The sequence below is a fragment of the Lacerta agilis genome, chromosome 2 (assembly GCF_009819535.1).
Source record: "Lacerta agilis isolate rLacAgi1 chromosome 2, rLacAgi1.pri, whole genome shotgun sequence".
In the NCBI taxonomy this organism is placed as follows: domain Eukaryota; kingdom Metazoa; phylum Chordata; class Lepidosauria; order Squamata; family Lacertidae; genus Lacerta; species Lacerta agilis.
The window spans coordinates 100,892,822-100,913,300 of NC_046313.1; the positions used below are offsets into that span (position 1 = coordinate 100,892,822).

The 20,479-nt window shown below is 46.3% G+C and overlaps 1 protein-coding gene across 4 annotated transcripts; it reads right to left on the reverse strand.

Annotated features, from left to right (window-relative positions):
• Positions 1-1,791: 1,791 nt before the first annotated feature.
• Positions 1,792-19,930, reverse strand: IMPDH2 (inosine monophosphate dehydrogenase 2). Of its 4 annotated transcripts, XM_033141357.1 has the most exons (16): positions 19,794-19,925; positions 18,582-18,635; positions 15,828-15,876; positions 15,470-15,571; positions 14,627-14,701; positions 13,733-13,939; positions 12,326-12,413; positions 11,182-11,381; positions 10,866-10,956; positions 9,987-10,082; positions 9,473-9,544; positions 5,284-5,427; positions 4,119-4,263; positions 3,618-3,761; positions 3,279-3,362; positions 1,792-2,127 (listed from the first exon to the last, which is right to left on the reverse strand). In XM_033141357.1, exons 1-16 carry the CDS (start codon positions 19,889-19,891, stop codon positions 2,106-2,108), a joined length of 1,671 nt encoding a protein of 556 aa, XP_032997248.1. In that variant the 5' UTR covers positions 19,892-19,925; the 3' UTR covers positions 1,792-2,105. The 4 variants fall into 4 exon arrangements, with proteins under 4 accessions (XP_032997248.1, XP_032997250.1, XP_032997251.1 ...); XM_033141359.1 differs by lacking the exon at positions 18,582-18,635 and having other exon boundaries at positions 19,794-19,930; XM_033141360.1 differs by lacking the exon at positions 9,473-9,544.
• Positions 19,931-20,479: the final 549 nt, after the last annotated feature.

The window sequence follows — 20,479 nt, forward strand, 5'->3', positions numbered from 1 at the left end:
GCCTGCCATCCATCCTCTCCTCACACTGTATGCTTTAAGAAGCATTTTGTGTGGAACCAGCAGCAAATTGCATTTCTGTAGCCCACCTTCCAAGATGCTACAAAACTGGCAAGTGTGCTTTTAAAAACTATTCTCACAACAACCTTATGAGGTGGGACAGATAGATTTGAACCTGGGCTTTCTTTAGTTATTCCCCCCCCTCCCGCCACCCAGTTTCTGAACATGTCCACCACCCAGAATTTTATGAAGGAAACTGACAAAGTGTAAGCCTAATAACCTTGCACTATTATGTCGTGTGTGGGAGGGAGGGGAAATGGTTGTGGAAGCCAGGGGAAGGGAGGGAAATGGTGCAGCCATTAGACTCAAAGGAGATCTTGTGGCCATTTTAGGCACGCACACCCCTCGAAGTTCAAATAGGTCACAAAAGGTGAAAGGAAACACTTATGTGAACTGTTCTCTGCAGAGCTGGTGCTCTTGAGATGTCATGTGTTAGTCCCAGCTCTCCCCCCCCCCCAGATGAAACATGCAAACCCACCTGGCATGTTGCAGTAGAAGCAGGCAGAGAGCAGAAATCCCTTCTCTCCATTTTGCATTCTCTTGAATATGAGGGCCCTTTGCTTTTTTTGGTTTACTCACCAGAAACTGCAGATCCCAATAAATTCGGGACCTGCAGTTTCTGGTGAGTAAACCAAAACAAGCGAAGGGGAAAAGATGTTTAACCTCCTTGAACTGAATAACTGCTTCTCGGTAAGGGACCTTCCCGGAAAGATTAGAGTGCCTGTGCTTCCTTAAAAGGCTTGACATCTAAGCATCATTGCCTCTGAACAGGTGGCCCCTTTAACAAGCCGCAGATATTTCCACAAGTTCTGGCAAGAGCAGTCCCGTTCTCCTAAAAGGTCAGATTGCATGCTCAAAGGCTTGGCAAAAACACGAGTCCAACTTTACCGTATTTTTCACTCCATAAGGCGCACTGGACCATAGGGCGCACCTTGTTTTTAGAGGAGGAAACAAGAAATTTTTTTCCTGGTTTTTCTCCTCTAAAAGCCCTGTTTTTTTGAGGATCAGCTAAAAGTTTTGCAGCTTTTTTTTGCAAAGGGAAAAGTCCTGTTTTTTGAGGATAAGCTAAAGGTTTTGCAGCTTTTTTGCAAAGGGCAAACCCTGTTTTTTGAGGATCAGCTAAAAGTTTTGCAGCTTTTTTTGCAAAGGGGGAAAAGCCCCATTTTTATGGGGTTCAATTCACATTTCTGCAGCTTCTAAAGGAAAGGGAGCCTTTTCTACAGTTTCCAGACAGATAATCTAATCAGCCAGTCACATGGGGAAACAAATAACCTCCCTCTGCAGCACATTCAACAATGGAGGCCTGGGCAAGGGGGCAGGGCTGAAAGGGAGCCGGGGACTCTTATCTCTCTCCCGATCTCTAGCTGCTGAGCGGGGTCCTTTCAACACCCCCTTTTCTCTTTGTAAAATAAAAAGCATGATCCTGTTTTTTTGCCCCAGGGCAATTCAGCTCCAGGGACCACCATTCGCTCCCTAAGACGCACAGATACTATAGTTTGAGGAATGTATTAAAGGCATTGTTTTCTGACCTGTTCATCTGGATAGAAGCAGCAAGTGGAATGTGACTTTAGCAGAGAAATAATGCGCGGCACAGCACAGGCTTGGGTGGGCTTCTAAAAATAAAAAGGTATGCCTGGATGTACCTATGTAGAGGCTCAGCAGCACACAGTTGGAAGGATATCTGCTCTAATCCATGACTGCCCCAAGAAAAGACGCCGAACCCTGTCAAATAGCTGTAATTGCACAAGGAAGAAGTTGGAAGAGGCCCTCTTGCCTCTTTGTTTTATTGTAAAAAAGAAATAGACACGAGACATACACAGGACCCCTCTCCAGAGCCTCGTTCAGCTGACACTTCTGGAATAGGCTGATGCGTTTTACCTTCAGCACCTTGGTCAAAGCGGCTGATAATGCGAAGGGGCAGTAGCAGGCGGCTCCACCCCTCCGTCAAAATGGCACTTCTGTGAAGGGAGCAGTTTATGATCATGGCAGCAAAGGTCAGGCACCACAGGGCAAAAATGAGGCTCAGGAAAAGTGAAAGGGACTTTCCATCAGAAAAGGCGTTTTTCATACCTAGGCATGAGAAGGAAAAGAAAGCTGAAGTTGTGCGCTGTTCACCGGAAGTAACAAATTGTTACTCTCTTTTACCAAATGGAATCAAGATAGGGATCTCCTGCTTAATTCCACTCCCCTGCTCACAACCTCAGGAGCCATTTGAAAGTAAAGGAAGAAGTTGACGGCATTCTTGGCCGTTGTCCTCGACTCTCCATTCACAATGTCAGCTCGAACCCCATGATTTTTAAATTTATTTTCTACTTGGAACTAATTCCTGCCATGGGCTCCAACCCAGAGCAGAAGCATGCTCCAGATTCAGACCTTGCAGCAGCTGCTGCGAAAAGAGAGAGCCCAATGTTTTTACTACCATACATTTGCATGGCTGCAGCATGACTGTAGGCTTGTTTCAGTGCAATGAACCTTGACTGTATCTTCACGCGGTCTCCACCCCCAATTACGTACTAGTATTGGGTGTAAGAAGGAACACCCTCAAGACCTGTAAACCACTTATAGTGAAGCTAGAAGTTCAGTGGTACCTTGGTTCTCGAACTTAATCCGTTCTGGGAGTCTCTTCCGACTCCATAAACCGTTCAAAAACCAAGGCATGGCTTCTGATTGGCTGCAGGAGCTTCCTGCACTCAAGCGAAAGCCATGTCAGACGTTCCGAAAAACATTTGCAAACCGGAACACTTAAACTTCTGGGTTTGCGGTGTCCGGGAGCCAATTTGTTCGACAACTAACCCGTTCCGAGAACCCAGGTACCACTATACTCCACAATTCTAAAAAATCCAAAGATAACAAGGGCCTAGCCTCAACAGGAAAGAGACTATCTGGCCCTCTCTGATCAGTTCAGGGTGTTTTCCAACAAACGCAGCCCCTTGATCTTTTCTGCTTTGGTATTTGTCCATAGATGCAAACACGGCCTTGTGCTAGTCCTGCTTCAGAAGGTATTAAGAAGCAGCAGGATTGAAAGTATTTGTTGGGCTGGTCCCTTCTTGGAAGTGTCTAAAGTACCTCAGCCACTTCCCTGCACTCCTTTGGGATCTTAATTGATTCTGGCCACAGGCTGCTTTCATCTGGCAGCCAGGAGACACACTTTATTTATTTATTTTTTAATTCCCTACTTGCTCTGCTTACTCAAGATGGATCAGTTGCACATAAAAACTTACGAATGGAGGCCATGAATCCCTCCTTCTACTTGGGCAGATGCCGTCCTCTTTTCAAATTTCAGCTCTCCAGAATACATCATGGCCCTGGCGATGAAAGTCAAAAGAAGGGTGAGTGAGTGTTCCTGTTCCCCTACTAAGAGCTGCATTTTTGCCAACAATACAGGATGGGAGCCATGGTGTGGGCTGACCAACCCATGTGGGACAATCATGGAAGTGAGGGGGCAGGCATCGTCTGCCTGGTAGATTGTGTGTTGGCTTGCTCACATGCCTTCAGCATACATTATCCCAAAGTATACAAGATTGGCTGGGGGGGGGCGGCATGGTGCAGAAAGATCTCACCTCACTTGCGTTAGACTCTTGGCTCCGATATCCTGGCAGGAGTGCTGGATGCCAGCAATCAGGTACGGCATGAACTTGTGAATGGAGCCCTTGTCTTGCACAGCGCCAGAGACCCCCTGTGCCACTTTAATTTTATCTGTCTCGCTGAGAATCACAAAGAACAAGAAAAGGCTTGTGAGAAACGCAGAACTGGGCTTGCAAGCTTTTTCCAGAGATGGCAAGAAACAAATGTTTACGGCGAAAACAAGGAAGGGTGCACTGCAAGTCCTCCGCCTAAGTTGCCAGGTGCCCGCCCCGGATGGAAAAAGCTGTGCTTGCTTCTGAAACGCGTTGAAGCTAGAGTCTGAAAAGCCTCCAGTGGGAGAAAATTACATGGAGGTGAAGCGGCAGCGGCGAATGTCGGTTTTATTATCTTCCACAATCTGCATGCATTATTTTGCTTATGCAGCCCAGCCTGGTACCATTCAAGCAGTCCCTCTGTTAAGGATACACATCTCCTACCTGAAGTATCTATTCTGGCTGCCCAGATTCTTGTCCATGGCATCAAGTGACCCCATGCCCCGGTACTTCTTCAACCTGATCCCATCAGAAAAGAAATACTCGCCAGGGGCTTCTGTTGTGGCGGCCAGAAGGGAGCCCATCATCACTAAAGCCAACAAAGAGAGCAAGAGCAGTGCTGTGACGTTCTAGGGAAAGCAAAGCAATGGGGAACTGGGCTTGCCCTTCCAGTCTGCTCTAGAGGGGTTGGGGGGAAAACTTGGGATGCTGGCTAGCTAAAACATTCATGTGTGTGTGTGTGTGGTTTTGGGCAGAGCTGGGATCCAACAGAACAACCTCCACTTCCTTTATGTACTTAAGGAGATGCTATGTGCACCACAAGCCAACCTGGCCCCGATCCAGCCTCCCACTAGCTCCCAAGGGTTTGTGAGCCACCAGTCTGGAATGGGGCTTCCTTCACCAAGGAAAGCCCACTCTGAGCAATGTTGAAACACTGTTGCTGCCTAGCACACACCTGCGTAGCAGCTACCTGTGCTATTTAGAGCATTAAACTAAAGCTGCATGTGTGAACTGCATGGCTGCTGCTGCCGCCGCCTGCTCTATTGCAATTTTTGAAAGCTTTCTACAGCTTTATCAGGCAGGGCTGGGAACCTGTGGCCCTCCAGATGTTTCTGGCATCATCCTAATCCCAGACCATCTGGCTTGGCCAACGGTCAGGGATGACAGCAGCTGTGATCCTGCAACATCTGGAGGGCAACACATTCCTTAAGGCGTTACAATCACTGGAGGAAACTTCTAAGTGTCGCACAAGCCTCTCACAGTGAAAGTGCTTTTATTTTATTTTATTTATCACCTGCCCTTCACTCTAACATCCTGGGCGGACCTTATATGGGCATTCACACACCTTCAAGCACCGGGAAATCTTGCCCAATCTGGTTTCCCAGAGGTACACACAGGTTTAACACCGGTATTCCCCACATCGGTGCATTAATGCAACACAACCTATAGCTGTTTCACCTGCTCTACCTAGTAACCATTTGTCCCATGCAGGACAGATGTGTCTGGTACAGAACATCTGGAGATACTACTGTGTCAAGAGTTCCCTGGTGCACAACCAAGCATTGCAAGCTCTCCGTGAAATCCAAGTCGACCGCCATTGCCATCTCACCTGTGGAAGCGCCAAGCGCCAGTGCCTTGGCGATGTGCCCAACAGTCTGGATGCCGCCATCCGCAATCACCGGCACACCAAACCTCCGGGCGTACTCGGACACTTTGTAGACTGCTGTGGCCTGAGGCCTCCCACATGCCAGGACTAAATCCAGAGAGACAGAAGAAGCAGAAGGACAATCAGAGTCTGGTCTGAGGCAGGCCCTTTGACGGAATTCCCATCTTCATCACGCAAAGTTTTAGAAAGGCCCATGGCCTCTTTCAGCTACTGCCTTTAAGTATGAGGCAGAGTAAAGCAAGTCAGCCTGCAGGGGAAGCACCCTCCAGATCTTCCTCCCAGAATGCAACAAAAATTGAGATGTGAGGGCATGGGGGGAAGACACCATGATGTAACTAACCTATGGAGCACGTGTGTACTGCTCCAATGGCCAGGGAAGGTTTCTGGAACAGCCCACAGGGCGACAGCCCATAGAGCAGATATAAACCCATGCAGTCTTTGAGTCCCACTGACCTTGCTTGCGTGTGGCATCCAACCGGAATAGTAGAGACATTTGGAATATAACAAAAGCCCTGTTTATGCTTGGTGGAAGGGACATGAGGGCTCACATGGGAGTTATTATCAAGCCAGCTATCTCCTGGGCACACAGGGCGGCTGTGTATAGGCCTCACTGTTTCCATCTAAAGCACAAGATGGTACAGGAAATGAACATTCCTCAAATGAAGGATTCCTGCAGAACACACCCCGTGTGTCAACAGGAGCTCTTCTGTGCTCAATTCCATCAATTTGTCCCGGATTTGCTAGCTGTTTCCACCCACGTGCCACTTTGGATGTGCATTCTGGAAGCGATGCATACTGCACAGCCAAGGACATGCAAAAACTCTTGCCAGAAGTATACCACCCTTTCTTCTAAAGAGGGCTTCCTCCCCCACCCCACCCCCCACACTTCACAAATAACTGGGAGGCTTTTCTCTGCCACGATTAGAATAGTGTACCAGATGAGATTGTGACCATGCAAGATTAGTTGAAGAGTGCAAACTTCCCGTTGAATGCAGGGTTTCAGGGTTGCTATCTGCACTGCCAAAACTAACTCAGTGCTTTACTTGGAAACCGAACCAGACACAAGCCACTTTTTGCACCAGCTCATCTGTCGTTTCATCCATCCCCCTTCACTTTCTAGGGCTCAGTACAAGCAGCCCGGAAAGGGAATCTCGTCCGTTCTAGGAAATGTGAGTTTCAAATTCACTGAAATCAACTGCATTGAACTGGAACTCAAATCAATCATGAAATGGGCTGCCAAAAAGATGAAACAGTGTTAGTGCTAAAGAGGTGGTCTCGCTTTTGCTGAGGCTGCCTAATGCTGAGAGCAGCGTTTCCATGTTATGACCGACAAGCCAATGAAACTGTTTGTTCCATAAACACCCACACTATACTCTGGTCATAGGAACCAGGTCATGTGCGTAACTGACCTTTGCAACAATGGTGTACAGAACTGAACACTGAGACCAGCCCTTTATGAATTAACATGTTGGCACCAGGCAGCAAGACACAGCCTTACAACCTAGTGCCTTGCACGGGTGTTGACTTCCAAAGCAGGGTTTGAAATTTGCCGTAATAATTTGGTACGGTAACATCGCTGCCATTCTGAGTTCCACAGAATAAGAGATAAAAACAAAAACGGGCAAGCCCGGTCTTTTATTAGACAAACTCATCATTGTCGTAAAGCAGGGGTGCGCAACGCTTTTGAAGTAGAGGACCATTATCCCTTGGAGGAAGAGTTCCAGGACCACATACTGGTTGCGATCAGGCCTAAAGCACATGCAAACAGCCCTTTTCTCGCTATCCCTATGAAGCATGCCACTTTGCTTAAAGAGTGTTGCCTGGGAATATATGCTCGCAGACTCTTACTGCATTTAAGAGCCATAACAGATTAAAAGGAGATTGTTGGTTTCTTGGGGTCATCACAAACCAGCTGGTAACCCTGTTAGATAGCTAGTTTATATTATCTTAAGGCTGCACCCTTCCTAGCCCGTTTGTTATCTATTATTATTAGTATTTATACACTGTCCTATACCCAGAGGTCTCACTGATCTACACTGACCGGTAGCAGTTTTCCAGGGTCTCAGGAAAAGGTTCTTCCTAGCTCAGCTTCTCAAAATCCTTTAATACAGAGATATCAGGATTGCAATTGGAACCTACAATATGAAGGTTCTGCTACTGCAACTAGCAACCTCATAGTATAGCTATTGCTCCGTATCCTGAACTTTGACAGTTACAATAATGCAAAAGCAATTGCGGATTTGAGGAATGCTCTCCCGGGGTGGGGTGGAGGTTGCTTGTCCGGAGCCTTCATTACATCTTTGGGCACCAGGTGAAAATGTTTCTCTTCAACCAGGCCATTGGCTGATTAACATTCTATGACCTTGTAAATGTGTTTGTGGGAGGGTGTGTGTGTGTGTGTGTGTGTGTGTGTGTTATTGGTCTGTTTCTGTTTCATTATGTACTTTGTGTTCTCATTTTGTATTTTTATGTTGTGAACCGCCCTGTGATCTTCGGATGGAAGGGTGGTATACAAATTCTATAAATTAATAAAATTAACAAATTGTCACTTTCTGGGCATGTGAAGTGGACAAAAATGTTTAAACCGTAACAAAAAAAAAAGAGGTGACTTTAAGGCGCTACAAGTCTCTCTGCCGCCTTCACGTTTGCCAAAAGTATCCAACTTTAAAGCAGGTTAATATTACACCATGCATATATCAGACATTTGTTGCCATATTGACCTTAAAGAGATAAGAGGTCCAGAGTGGGCAGTGCTGAAGTTTTACTGGACTAACCTGCCCAGAGCCCTGATTGCGACTGTGTCAAAAACCTCAAAGGGACATGTCAGGGATATAAAGTCCATAACTGTGTTGACTACTGCAGCTGGGATCCAAAAAAAGTACACATGCACATGGAAAAGAAACCTGAAAATGCACGTGGGAAGGTGTGCTTGCTGTCTGTCAGGTGAGCAGAGATCATAGTTCTTGGGCTATCTGGCACCAAATGCCCCCCCCCCAAATCAGGCCAATACTGTACCTGAAATGACTGTTTTTACTTTTAAAAACAGCAACTTTGACTTCATTAACAGATATAGCTCTCTAAAAGATAACTGAGCTAGTTCTGTATGGGACAAGAGAATGACCCAAGTCCTCTCATGGCAACCAATTGCAAGGGAAAATGAGCATATCTTCCCTATGGAACGCCTAGCAAATGGCTACTGGCATTCCCTGTGGCAAGCAAACCGGAGAGCAGCCGGTGTTCTGGAGGAAAGGCTATTCCCACTTCCCACAGAGAATCTCCATGCTCAAAAAGGAAGCTCCCGTTCATCTGTGTGGAATGTTGGCTAAAGCCCTTTTCCACACGTGGCTACTTTGGGGGCTGCGTGGACAAGCCCCGTAAGTAGGAAAAAAACCACTACCATGGACTAAGGATGGGGAACATACAGGACAGGGACTGTGGATTTCAGATACTTAAGAAGCTGCCTAGAAATGATCACCTAATTTACTCATAATAAAAGCTTAGGCAGAAATTGAGCATCATTAAAAAGGTTTCCTATCCATTATCAATGCTGCAATATGGATATGGTCAGTGCAAGACAAAATCCTTCCATCTTTATAAAGGAAGATACTCAGGCAAGCTCAGGCTACCCTGCATGAAACTGGGGGCTTCCTAGGAAATGTAAACAACCCCCCCCAACCCTACTGGCAACAGCGGTCAATCTAATTAAACACCTGAAAATTACAATTTACCTATTTTGTATATCTGGTTGGAATTTAGTTAATTTAACTTGTAGAATCACAGCTGCTGCCGCACGTGCCGTTAATTATGGCACCTTTGCCCACCAAGAGAAAGGAAGCAGGCAAGGTATTTTTTAAAAATAATAATAATCCACACAGTCCTGAATTTAAGAAGAGAGAAAGAACTCCAGCTAGTACCATTAAGGGCAACTTTGAAACCCTGCTTTAGGAAAGAATCAAAAGTGTGTCTCAGCTTTAACAACCAGTATCCAAAGCCACAAAACCCCAAGTGCGTCTATAACTAGATTATTCTCAAAACAAGCCGGGGGGGGGGGCAGGGGGGCAATGGGCAGCCAATCAAAGCCTTGCTCCAAGGCACAAAATTAAGGGGTGAGGGGAAGGGGGCAATGACTTACTATAGGTGCCAGTGACTGTGGAAGGGCATTTGGGGCTGTGGGACTTTAGGTCTGGAGGGATCTTTGGAGCAGCTGAACAAGACAAAAACACATACAGTTTAGAGGTAAGAGAAAAGCAGCTCAGGAACCAGGAGGACGCCCTGAAGAGTTGACACAATGCCGCCATTGTGCAGTCGGGCTGCGCTCCATTAGTACAAAACTGGCCCTGGCCTGGCAGCCCAACACATCTCTCTGTTCCATTGCTGACTTTATGCACAATTAATCTGCTGCATGCTCAGAGTCACAACTCCTCTGTCCTGGTTGCTCACAGGGACAGCCTCTGTACTACTGGCATGGCAAAAGGGCAGAAGCCCACCTCAGCATCGGAATGACTCAAAGCACCAGATACAATTCCCCTCCTTTCCAGGCACCGTACAGATTCTGAGCTAGTGCTTCTGGAGGGCTATGATTAGGTTCTTTAAACAAGGCACCGGGGAAGAGAATGTGTTAATGATCTGCAGCGGGAATTGAATACCTTCTTGCGTGATGCAGATGGAGCCGCTGCCCATGCCAACCCTCAGGGCATCAGCCCCGGCGTCAATCAAGTTCTTTGCCTGAGCCGCCGTCACCACTAGGAAAAGGAGGAAAATATTATGAAATGGGGGAAGGGAGGGGGAAGAGATAGAAAACTGGTCTCCGTCCCCCTGCGCTTGCGACAACATTTTCCCTCCCAAACGGATGAGACCGGCTTTGCACAGAGGGAGCCACTGCAATCTCAGCTGAAAAGGGCAGGCTCAGATTCCAGTTATTGCTGGCCGGCCTTGGGCCAACTCACCAATGTGACGGTGTTAACAAGAGAAGGGAACAACCTGTACAACCAAAGTGCCTTCTTTTGTTAATTCAGAGAAGGAGGTAAGTAGTCAGGGCATGCCAGATGTTTGGCCTCTGGTTACACCAGAGGTTTTGTCTAGTGTGAAGGTTACACCAGAGGTTTTGTCTGGTGTGAAAAGTGTGCCTTGCTGAATCCCATGTTTTTATTTGTGGCATTCTAGCAAGTTAAGGATTTGGTGATGTCAGTGGTTGCACTCGTGACTTTAAAAAAAGGGCTTGGAGCCTATTCTTCTGTCGAGGGCTGCATTTCCTCAGGGGCTGCATGACAGCAGAGAGTCGCCCCAGAACCAAAAGTCAATGGGGAATCCCCTTTTTTCTGTCTCACTGCCAGCCCATGGGCTGTTAAGAGAAAGCCCTTCATCTCTCCTCTGCCAGCCTCCAGCCAGCTAGTGGTTGTTGTTTTTTTTTTGGGGGGGGGGGAGCCAAAAAGCTAGAAACTTCAGTAGATTTATTTACAAGTCCGTTCTACAACCCAAAGAACACGACCACATTTTAATGTTTATATTAGCGAAGATCTTGTTACCGTTGCCTCCAATGACCTGCAGCTCAGGGTATTTCTCCTTGATGTATTTGATCATGTTGATTTGGAAGATGGAATTCCCCTGAGAGGAATCCTGGGATTGAGAAGAAGAGGAATGAGGTCTAGAAGCTTGCTCTTCATCAGAGTAAACATCAGTGATCATAAAGAGATGTAACAGCTATTGAGATTTCTAGACCAGACCCCCCCTCTGCACACACTCTAACGCAATCAGCTCCACACAGAAAAGTCCAGATTCCACTAACAAGGCACCATCCCTACTGCATACTACTAAGACTCACTTATCACCCCTAGGACTCACCAGCACAACAACATCCACACCAGCTTGCACTAGCAAGTCGAGACGGTATTTGTCATCTTCATGGGTCCCAATGGCAGCCCCACAGAGCAGCTGCTTCTTGGCATCTTTCGACGCAAGCGGGTAGTCCCGATTCTTCTTCAGATCCGTGCGTGCAATTATGGCCACCAACTCCCCCTTCTCGTTAACGATGGGCAGTTTTCCTGGAAGCAAACAAGAATGCCGAATGTTATCTCCGAGTTGTAATTTGAAGAAGAAGAAGAAGAGGAGGAGGAGGAGGAGGAGGAGGAGGAGGAGGAGGAGGAGGAGGAGGAGTAGTTTGGATTTGATATCCCGCTTTACCACTACCCAAAGGAGTCTCAAAGCGGCTAACATTCTCCTTTCCCTTCCTCCCCCACAACAAACACTTTGTGAGGTGAGTGGGGCTGAGAGACTTCAGAGAAGTATGACTAGCCCAAGGTCACCCAGGAACTGCATGTGGAGGAGTGGAGACGCGAACCCGGTTCCCCAGATTACGAGTCTACCGCTCTTAACCACTACACCACAATGGCTCTCTTCCCGAAGGTTTTTCATCTGCTTTTGTGCTTTTCATTCTCTTTTGATTTTTCAGCAGCAAAAATAGCGATCAAAGTAAACTGGAACAATAAATAAATGCAAAACCTGAAGTCCAAAAGCCCATTAATCAGCCTGCGTTGTCAGGCACCTATTCAAAAATTATTCAAATTGACCAAAGTACAGAGAAAGGGAAAATGCTGCCCCTTATCGAGAATCCAAGCCGGAAGAGGTCATGACTTAAACAAGGCTCTTGAACAAGTCCACTGTGGAATAAGGGTTTAAGCCTGGAAGATGCAGCTCTGTACAACTAACTACACTGATGTTTTGATTCCCCCCCCCCCCCGCAAGGGGCAAGACAATTTTTTGAACCTTCGATCTTCTCCACTTAAAGCAAACTGGGCTTAGCTCAACGTACTTGGGAGAGACCTCTGGATCACATTATAAGCCTGGTTAAATTCATGCCCTAGGAGTGGAAAGTAATTGTGTCATTACCACTGGCACATCAAATTATGATGTTAAAACGTGGGATGAGCCACATGTTCACCGATTTAGCATAGTATGCATGGAATACCACACATCTATTACCACTGACCTTTTTTACTCCTCTGCAAGATTTCATTAGCTTCCTTTAACGTAACTCCTGCAGGTGCTACAACGAGGTCTTCCCGATTGGTCATGATCTAGGAAAAACCAAAGAGCAAAGTAAAGGCACTGTCCTCTGCACCTGGGCCAAACTGAGCTGTTCCGAGTAGAAGATGAACAAATGTTCACCTGGGGTCTCAAGGAACGAAGAGAGCTGCAGGAGATTCTCAAGCAGCAGCATAATTTTTATTTTGTTCACAATTACAGGAGGGTTGACAGCATATTGATCAGACTAGGCACAAATTACTAGAGGGAGAAGGGCAGTGGTACTTGAGAACATCATAGCGCAGGTCAGAAATATTGTTTATTATCGTTTAAAGCATTTGTATGCCATGCAGTAACCGTGTTCTCTGGGCAGCTTCCAACAATAAAGCGTTTAAATACAGTATCAACCAACCACCTAAAAGCAACGTAATGTCGGTGGCAGCAAATAAAAATGTGTTGTTGTTTTTTTACCAACCAGTTTTATTGCTATGTTATTAAAGCTTGCCCTGGTATTATAGTAGCAGTGTGTTTTTTATGCTGTGCCCTGCCTTGTTGTATTTTCCATGAAAGTGTGGTTTATAAATATTTAAACGAAGTAAATCACACAATCCTCCAACTGTAGTCTGAAAACACTACAACCCACAAACATTTGCAACCTCAGTGACTCATGGACCCTATGTTTAAAGTATGAGCGGTTGAGCTATCTGCCATTAAGACTCAACAATTATTTGTTAATTGTATTTCGTGATCCCAAAGCAAGCCCAATCCTCAAACTACTTCCTATCAACTTCCACACATGACTCTTCCAGAGTAAGAAGAAATCTGAGAAGAGTGGCCTTAAAGTGTCTCTCACGACACTGAACCCAGACAGGAGCATCGGAAAACAAAAGATTCCAGCCTTGCTCAGCATCTCTCCCCGTCTCTGAAGTTCACATCTCTCCAGAGCTCTTTTCAAAGCGTGTCACTCGCAACTCCCACTTGAGAGTAATCAGAGATGATTTAAGGCCGCTCTTGGGCAGCATGCATACTGCTGGTTGTGTCAGCACAGCCTAAAGATAGCACAGGAGAGCAGAACGGGCTCCAAGGCACTGCGGAATGTTGCACTGCTGAAATCCGATGCCCAGCTATACAGTGGTTACATTAATGCTAGCTCCAGAAGACTTCCATTGTGTAATGCGAGGGGAAATGGGCCAAGCGAATAGGAAAAGTTGCCAAAAAAAAACCCCAAAAACCTGTGCTATGCTCTAGTGCTCCAAGACATTAAACATAATTCCTTTGGTCAGTGCAAAAATAGTAATAATGCTGGAGGTCCACACACTGTCCCAGCACAAGTCGTAGTCCTGCTTACTGATCCCAGAATAACCCCACTGACCTCGCTGAGAGGCAGGTCATGCTCTTCTTCCTTCAAAAAGTCGATGTCTCGGGATGAGATAATCCCCACGAGTTGGCTGCCCATCTTCCCATTATCTGTTATAGGGATGCCGCAGAACCCATGGCGGGCTTTCGCTTCGAAAACATCTCGCACGCTATCTTTGGGGCTCAGCACTACTGGGTCCGTGATAAATCCTTGTTCATATTTCTGGAGCAACACACGAATTCAGAAGGAGAATTTTGAGCCACATACAAAATAGTTACATAAAGATAAGCAGTAGGGGAAGCAGATGTCCGCAGAGCCAAACAGGACTCTCCCAGAGATTGGCCATCAGTAACTGCAGCAGGGTAGCACTGTGGCTTTCAAACATGATTAGGGGCTCATCCAGACACCTGCATGTACAGAAATAAAGAATAAGACAGGTAGCCTGCTATGCCCAGTTCATCTGAATTACAGGGATCCAGGAGACCAAAGCATCTTGCCTGAATGTACTGAGGGCGTCAACAGCTACTATGGGTTAATGCTAAAACACCAGTCAGAACTTTCTGTATACCTCAAATGCAATAGGACCGTCTTTTAAGAGTCCTGTAGCCGAGATTCTTAGTGAACAAACAGCACACGTTTCAAAGCACGGCTAAAGTGAACTCTGTTCCACATTAATCAGCATGAATGTCAGCGCTAATGCAACTATTAACATAATTAGAACCAAGGGAGGTGATGGGGACTTGTACACAAGAGGGGAGAGGACGCATAATCATACAGCTGTATGTTTGTGGTAAAGGCACAGGTGAGTAAACTGTCTACAGCGCTGGGCAATACCCAAACCTGTTATCACACCCTTCTCCCTGGGGACATTTGTATACACAGAAACATTGGTTGAAATGTTGGCTTTACCTTAACTTTCCGCACTTCGTTGGCCTGGAATTCTGGGGTACAGTTATGATGAATGAATCCAATTCCACCTGTGAGCTGAGAATATATAGAAAGAAGCTTAAGTTGGAACAGAATAATACAGTGGTACCTTGGTTTCAGAACAGCTTTGTTTATGAACAACTTAGATTAAGAACGCTGCAAACACGGAAGTAGGTGTTTTGGTTTGTGAGCTTTGCCTTGGAAACCGAATATGTTTCGCTTCCTGTTGAGTGTATTCCATTTGTAAATTGAGTCCCCAGCTGCTATGGGAAAACATGCCTTGGTTTAATAACGCTTTGGTTTAAGAACGGACTTCCAGAATGGATTAAGTTCGTAAACCAAGGTACCACTGTACTTCTTTGCTGCCTTTGAGTAAAGGCAGAGAGAAGGTTAGCAGGCATGGCTCACAAGCCAAACTGTTGTTGTTGTTGTTGGGTAGCATAAGGCTCTGCAATAACCCCCCCCCCCCAAGCTAAGAACTGATATACTAAGAATTTTAAATACTGTAGGGAATAAGCATAAAAGCAGAATTAGAAGGGACTACTACTTCTCTGGCTAATATTAAAAAACTGATTACAGACATGGCCATATGTTTTTAACAGCACAATGCCATGCATGTTTAATAAGAAGTAAGCCTTACTGTGTTTAACAGGCCACACTCCTAAGCATGTGTGTTTAGGCCTGCACATGAAATGATTTAAAGAAAAATGCTCTTGATACCCCATAGGGATTTACCAAGATCCCAAGCAGTATTACACACACACACACACACACCGCACTCTAAACTAAGGTAATCTCTCTCTCCCTTCCGCCCTGGTTTCTTACCGCCATTGCAATGGCCATGCAGGCCTCTGTTACAGTGTCCATAGGGGAGGATACCAAGGGAGTCTTCAGGGTTATCTTCTTGGTCAGAGCAGAAGTCAGGTCCTTAAAATAAAAAGAGTTTAGATGAAACAGCAGGCTGCTTTATTTGCAATATTTTCAAGCACTCTTGTCATTGTACCTTCACACACTAAAGTGACACTGCAGAACTAAAACCGCAGAACTAACACTGCAGATTCCAAAATGCTCAGTTAGTACCATAAAAAGACAGACAGAAAGAAAGGAATCTCCTACACTGTAGAAAGCACTTGCTTCATGACATTGATTTTATATATTATACAAACTTTAGTCTCATACTCACCACTTGGTCTGCAGTAAAGTCTATGTAGCCAGGGAGTATAAGGAAATCACTGAATAACAAAGGAGAGAAGGAAAATGTTATTTTTGGAAGCCTAATATGGAACTTTTTAACGAATAAAAGGCTTTAAAATGTAATTTGTAGTTCACCGTAGCACATTGCTGAGATAAATAATGACTGTGCCTGTGTGTGGGGTAAGTTTTATTCAGAGCAAACCCACTGCAATTAATGGAGCTAACTTAGTCATGGTCATTAATTTCAGTGGGTCTACTATTGATAAAAGTTCAGTTGAATACCACCTGGGGAACCTCCTGAAGTTCTGTGATTTGAACCCCCAACAAAATTTCCTCCTTTAAGAAACAATGCCTATAAGGGGAAGATTTGGGTAGGGAACATGGCTCAGGGAAGAGAAAGGGTTTAAAAAATTGTAGGAAACATTTGGGCATCCCAATGTTGATGAACTACATCTCCCATCACCCAAGAACATTGACAATGCTTGCCAGGGCTGATGGGAGTTGTAGTTCAGCAACTGATCTGGTGAGCCAAAGGTTCCCCCACACCTGGTTTAAACCTTTATCCCCAAGGCAATTCCCCAAATCTCTCCCAAGCTACTTTTAAATTTGCAGGAGAAAATATACGGTCACAATTTTAGTGTTCATATAGTTTCCCTTCCACATCTAACAGCACTATTGGGAGGTTAAGGGATTTGAATCAGGGCTTTGGCGCAGAGGGGAAACATCAGACTGCCCTTGCTCCTGTACCCCTACCTCATCGGCTTCATTTTTCAGAGGGAAATCAAGTGGAAAGTTCTAGTGATACAATTTCACATAATACACACCTCTGGGATGGCTATGACTGGGCAGAGGTAAAGTGGTTTGATTGCACCAATTGCCTTCTGCTTGAACTTACTGCTTCTCCCTACCAAGCCTATAACCTCGTTATTTACTGTTTAAGAGGGGGTCTTGTAGCTCAGCAAAATGTTTCTGATTCACTGCCAGGAACCGGCTCATTAATAGAATATTGGGTTGCAGTGATGGGCAAAATGTCTTGCTAGAGACCCTGGGAGAGCTACTACCAGAGAGTAAACAGGACTGAACCAGACAGACCAGAGGTCTGACAATGTAAGATACTTTTGCATGTGCAAAGATTCCCCAAATCAAAGCAGGAATCTCCCACAAAGGTTTGAACCTTTGGCATCTCCTGAGTTTCAGAAGTTAGAACAACTCCCATCACATACATGCATGCCCAGCTGTATTTAGCTTTCCCCCCCCACCCCAGAAAGTCTCAAAGAAAGCAAAGTTGTGAAACTCCCGAGCAAAATGTTCTACAGGGAAAAGTTAGCTGATGTTTAACGAATGCCATGCCCCCGACTTGGAAACCTTCCAGGAGACCTGTGAAGACCTTCCTATTGCACTGACTACCTCTCTACCAGCAGCTATTACGTCATGAGATCTAAATGGAATTTCCACATACCAGGGGCATCATACGGGAGTGCTGCTGGCACCAGTGGCCAGAAGCAACTGAAAGAGACAATGCTGTTGCCCTCATGCCTTGTTTGTAAGCCTGCCAAAACCTTACTGCTGTTGGAAACGGAATGCTGGATGAGATGGGACTCTTGGTCTGATCCTGAAATGTTATTCTTATGTCCCTATGTTGGTGGACCCGAGACACAGTTTAAAGGCATCGGTATATGTGTGCATTAGCTTGTACCATTTTATTTTTTCAGGAAGCAATTGACTTTCAGGAAATGGGAAGAGCCATAAGCTCAGTAGCAGAGCATCTGATTTGCACACAGAAGGACTCTGGTTCAATCCCCAGCATCTCCAGCTAGGGCTGGGAGAGAAACCCTAGTTTCAAATGCTGGAGAACTGCTGCCAGTCAGTGTATACCGAGCTAGATAGACCAGTGGTCTGATTTGGTATAAGGCAGCTTCCTTATGATCCCTAGCTTTGGCGAGGGGCTGTAGCTCAGTGGTAGAGCATCCGCCTTGCATGCCAAATGTCCCAAATTCAATCCCTAGTGTCTCCCAAGTTAGGGAAAGACTCCTAACTGAAACCAGGGAGAGCCACTGACAGTGTTAGCAATGCTGGCCTAGATAGTACAAGGCAGAACCACCCACTCGCAGCACCTCCGTCTTGCCAAGATTCAGACTGAGTTTGTTTACCCTCATCCTTTATGGCATACTTCACTGGGTAGAAGGTGACCACTCGTGTTTTTCCTTTAAAAAAAAAAGCTGCTTCTCCAACTGCAAAGTTTGTTTCCAAACAGAAATTATTTATTTATAGATTGCTGTTCTCTAAAAGGGGAGGGGCGAAAAGTTGTGGCTGGTAAAAAGAGGGTCAGCTTTCCCGTGCAGGAATTATTTCCAAATAAGTTTCTCAGATGGTTCATATTGCACGTCTAGTTAGGGAGGAACTCGTGAAGCCTGTGTGCAACCACACACACCACAGATCACCTGGCATCACGGGAGTCTCCACATGGATAGGGAGAGACTGAGCGGTGGAAGAGACAGAAAAATGGAAGTAAAAAGCTGACACTTCTTTTGCCAAAACTCACGGTCTACAACTCTAACAAGATAGCAACTTTATACTGTTGATTCATGTTCTTAAGAGGTTGGATCAGGGGTACATTCTATGGTGCTCACGGCTTTCTTCTTATAGAAGGATTATGACTAAATACGCTCAGACTTGTCATATGGACCAGCAGGTGGTTTAGGAACATACACCGATACACAAGTGTAATCAGAGAAACTGTTACATTATATTCTGGCTCCATGGTCTCTTGCAAGGGCTGGGATCATCTGCGCAGTTACTAGATAAAAAACACAAAAGGTCTTGCTGGGTGTGGGATTCAACAGACCTTGAGGAGGACTGACTATTCTGTGGAATTATGTCAAAGGTGAAGTGTAAGAAAAGCAAGGGCCAAGGAGGGGAGGGAGATGAGAGATCCACTAAGCAGAAAGGATTCTCAAACATGAGCTTTCAGGGAACATATCGCACAGGAAGAGGGATACTTGGCAACAGTTCTTACTTATACAGTACTAGCCAGCAGACACATTCCACTCACCCAATGAAGAACTGAGAAAGGTGATCTCATATAGAATCAAAGAAATGCAGAGTCGGAAGGGACCATGAGAATTATCTAGCCCAACCCCCTGCAATGCAGGAATCCTTCATCCAACAGGGGGCTTGAACCCACAACCCTAAGACTGAGAGTCTCATGGTCTACCGACTGTGCACTACAACGCAAAAAGAAATGTACTCCACGAGATTTTTCTGGAAGTTCCAGAGGGGGCGGAAAACAAGGTCTGCATGTTCAGGCCGAGGGTTTTGTCTCTCAGGGTTCTCTCTCTGAAGTTGCAGGCCGAGAGTCTCTGCTTCTCCATAGGGAACAATGAGAAAGGAGGGGGGAATCTCCTAGGGGCTAGGCAAATCCTTTTTCAAAGAACCAAAGGTAGGGGGGGTAGGTTAATTCGAGCATTCATTTGAGCACCCCAACCCCACTTTCCTTCACCCCGTGCCAAAGCCATCATTATAACCTTCACTTTCAGAAGACATCTGAAGGCAGCTCTGTATAGGGAAGCTTTCAATGTTTAATAGACTATTGTATTTTAATATTATGTTGGAAGCAGCCTAGAGTGGCTGGGGAAACACAGCCAGATGGGCAGGGTATAAATAATAATAATAAAATTATTATTATTATTATTATTATTATTATTATTATTATTATTATTATTTCCTCGGGTTATATTAACATGCCGCGGGTGCAACACCCAACACACACACCCCAAATTCCGCGTGCGGGGTCCAAAGGGGCATCAAATGCCGCCCGTCGCCCCCCAGCATTAAAAGGAAAAAGAAGAACCTGTGGCAGCAATTCCTCGAGGCGGATTTCCTGCGGGTGGAGACATAGCGCCGGCCACCCCCACCCCCACCCCCACCCCCACGGCCTTCCCAGACGCCTCCTCACTTGTAGGTGAGCCCATCTCCGCAGTTGAGCATCTGCTGCGCCGTGAGCCCGTCGTCGGGCACGTAGCCGGTGCCGCCGCTGATCAGGTAATCGGCCATGGATGGATACGCGCGTGCGCTTCTTCCCTCGCGGCCTCAGAAGCAGAAAGCGCGCGAGGCTCCCTTCGCGCACCGGCCTGCCTCTTTGCCACGCGCTCCTCGCCGACAGAGAATCAAGCGTCAGCGCCGCCGGGTACAAGAGCGCGGAGCTCGAGGAGGAAATCCCGCCCCCAGACGACGACGCGTCCTTGCGTCACGCTGCTCCTTCCCTCCGTCCGCGAGGTTTCTCTTCCTCCCCGCCCCCATCCTGCCGAGATCCCGAGGTGGGGGGGAAGCGGGCTACGGCGGCCGTGCGGGCTCATGCGCGGCAGACTGGACGGGCTTCGCCTCCCTCCTTCCTCTTTCTTCCTCCCTCCCCCTCACCTCGCTTCTTGTCCCGAAGTAACGAGTTAAGAGCGGGAAAACGGAAGACGTTCCTTTTCCCACTCATTTTCCTCGATTCTGTGAGGCCATTTGGGCAGAACAATAATTTTATTTAGTAGCCCTTTTTGTCTTTTTTTTTTTTTAAGAGCCCCTCTTTTTAGCTGCGCTGTATGCAGAGAAGTGGGCCGGGCCCCCCAACACGGTGTGGTTGTGGCAGTGCCGGAT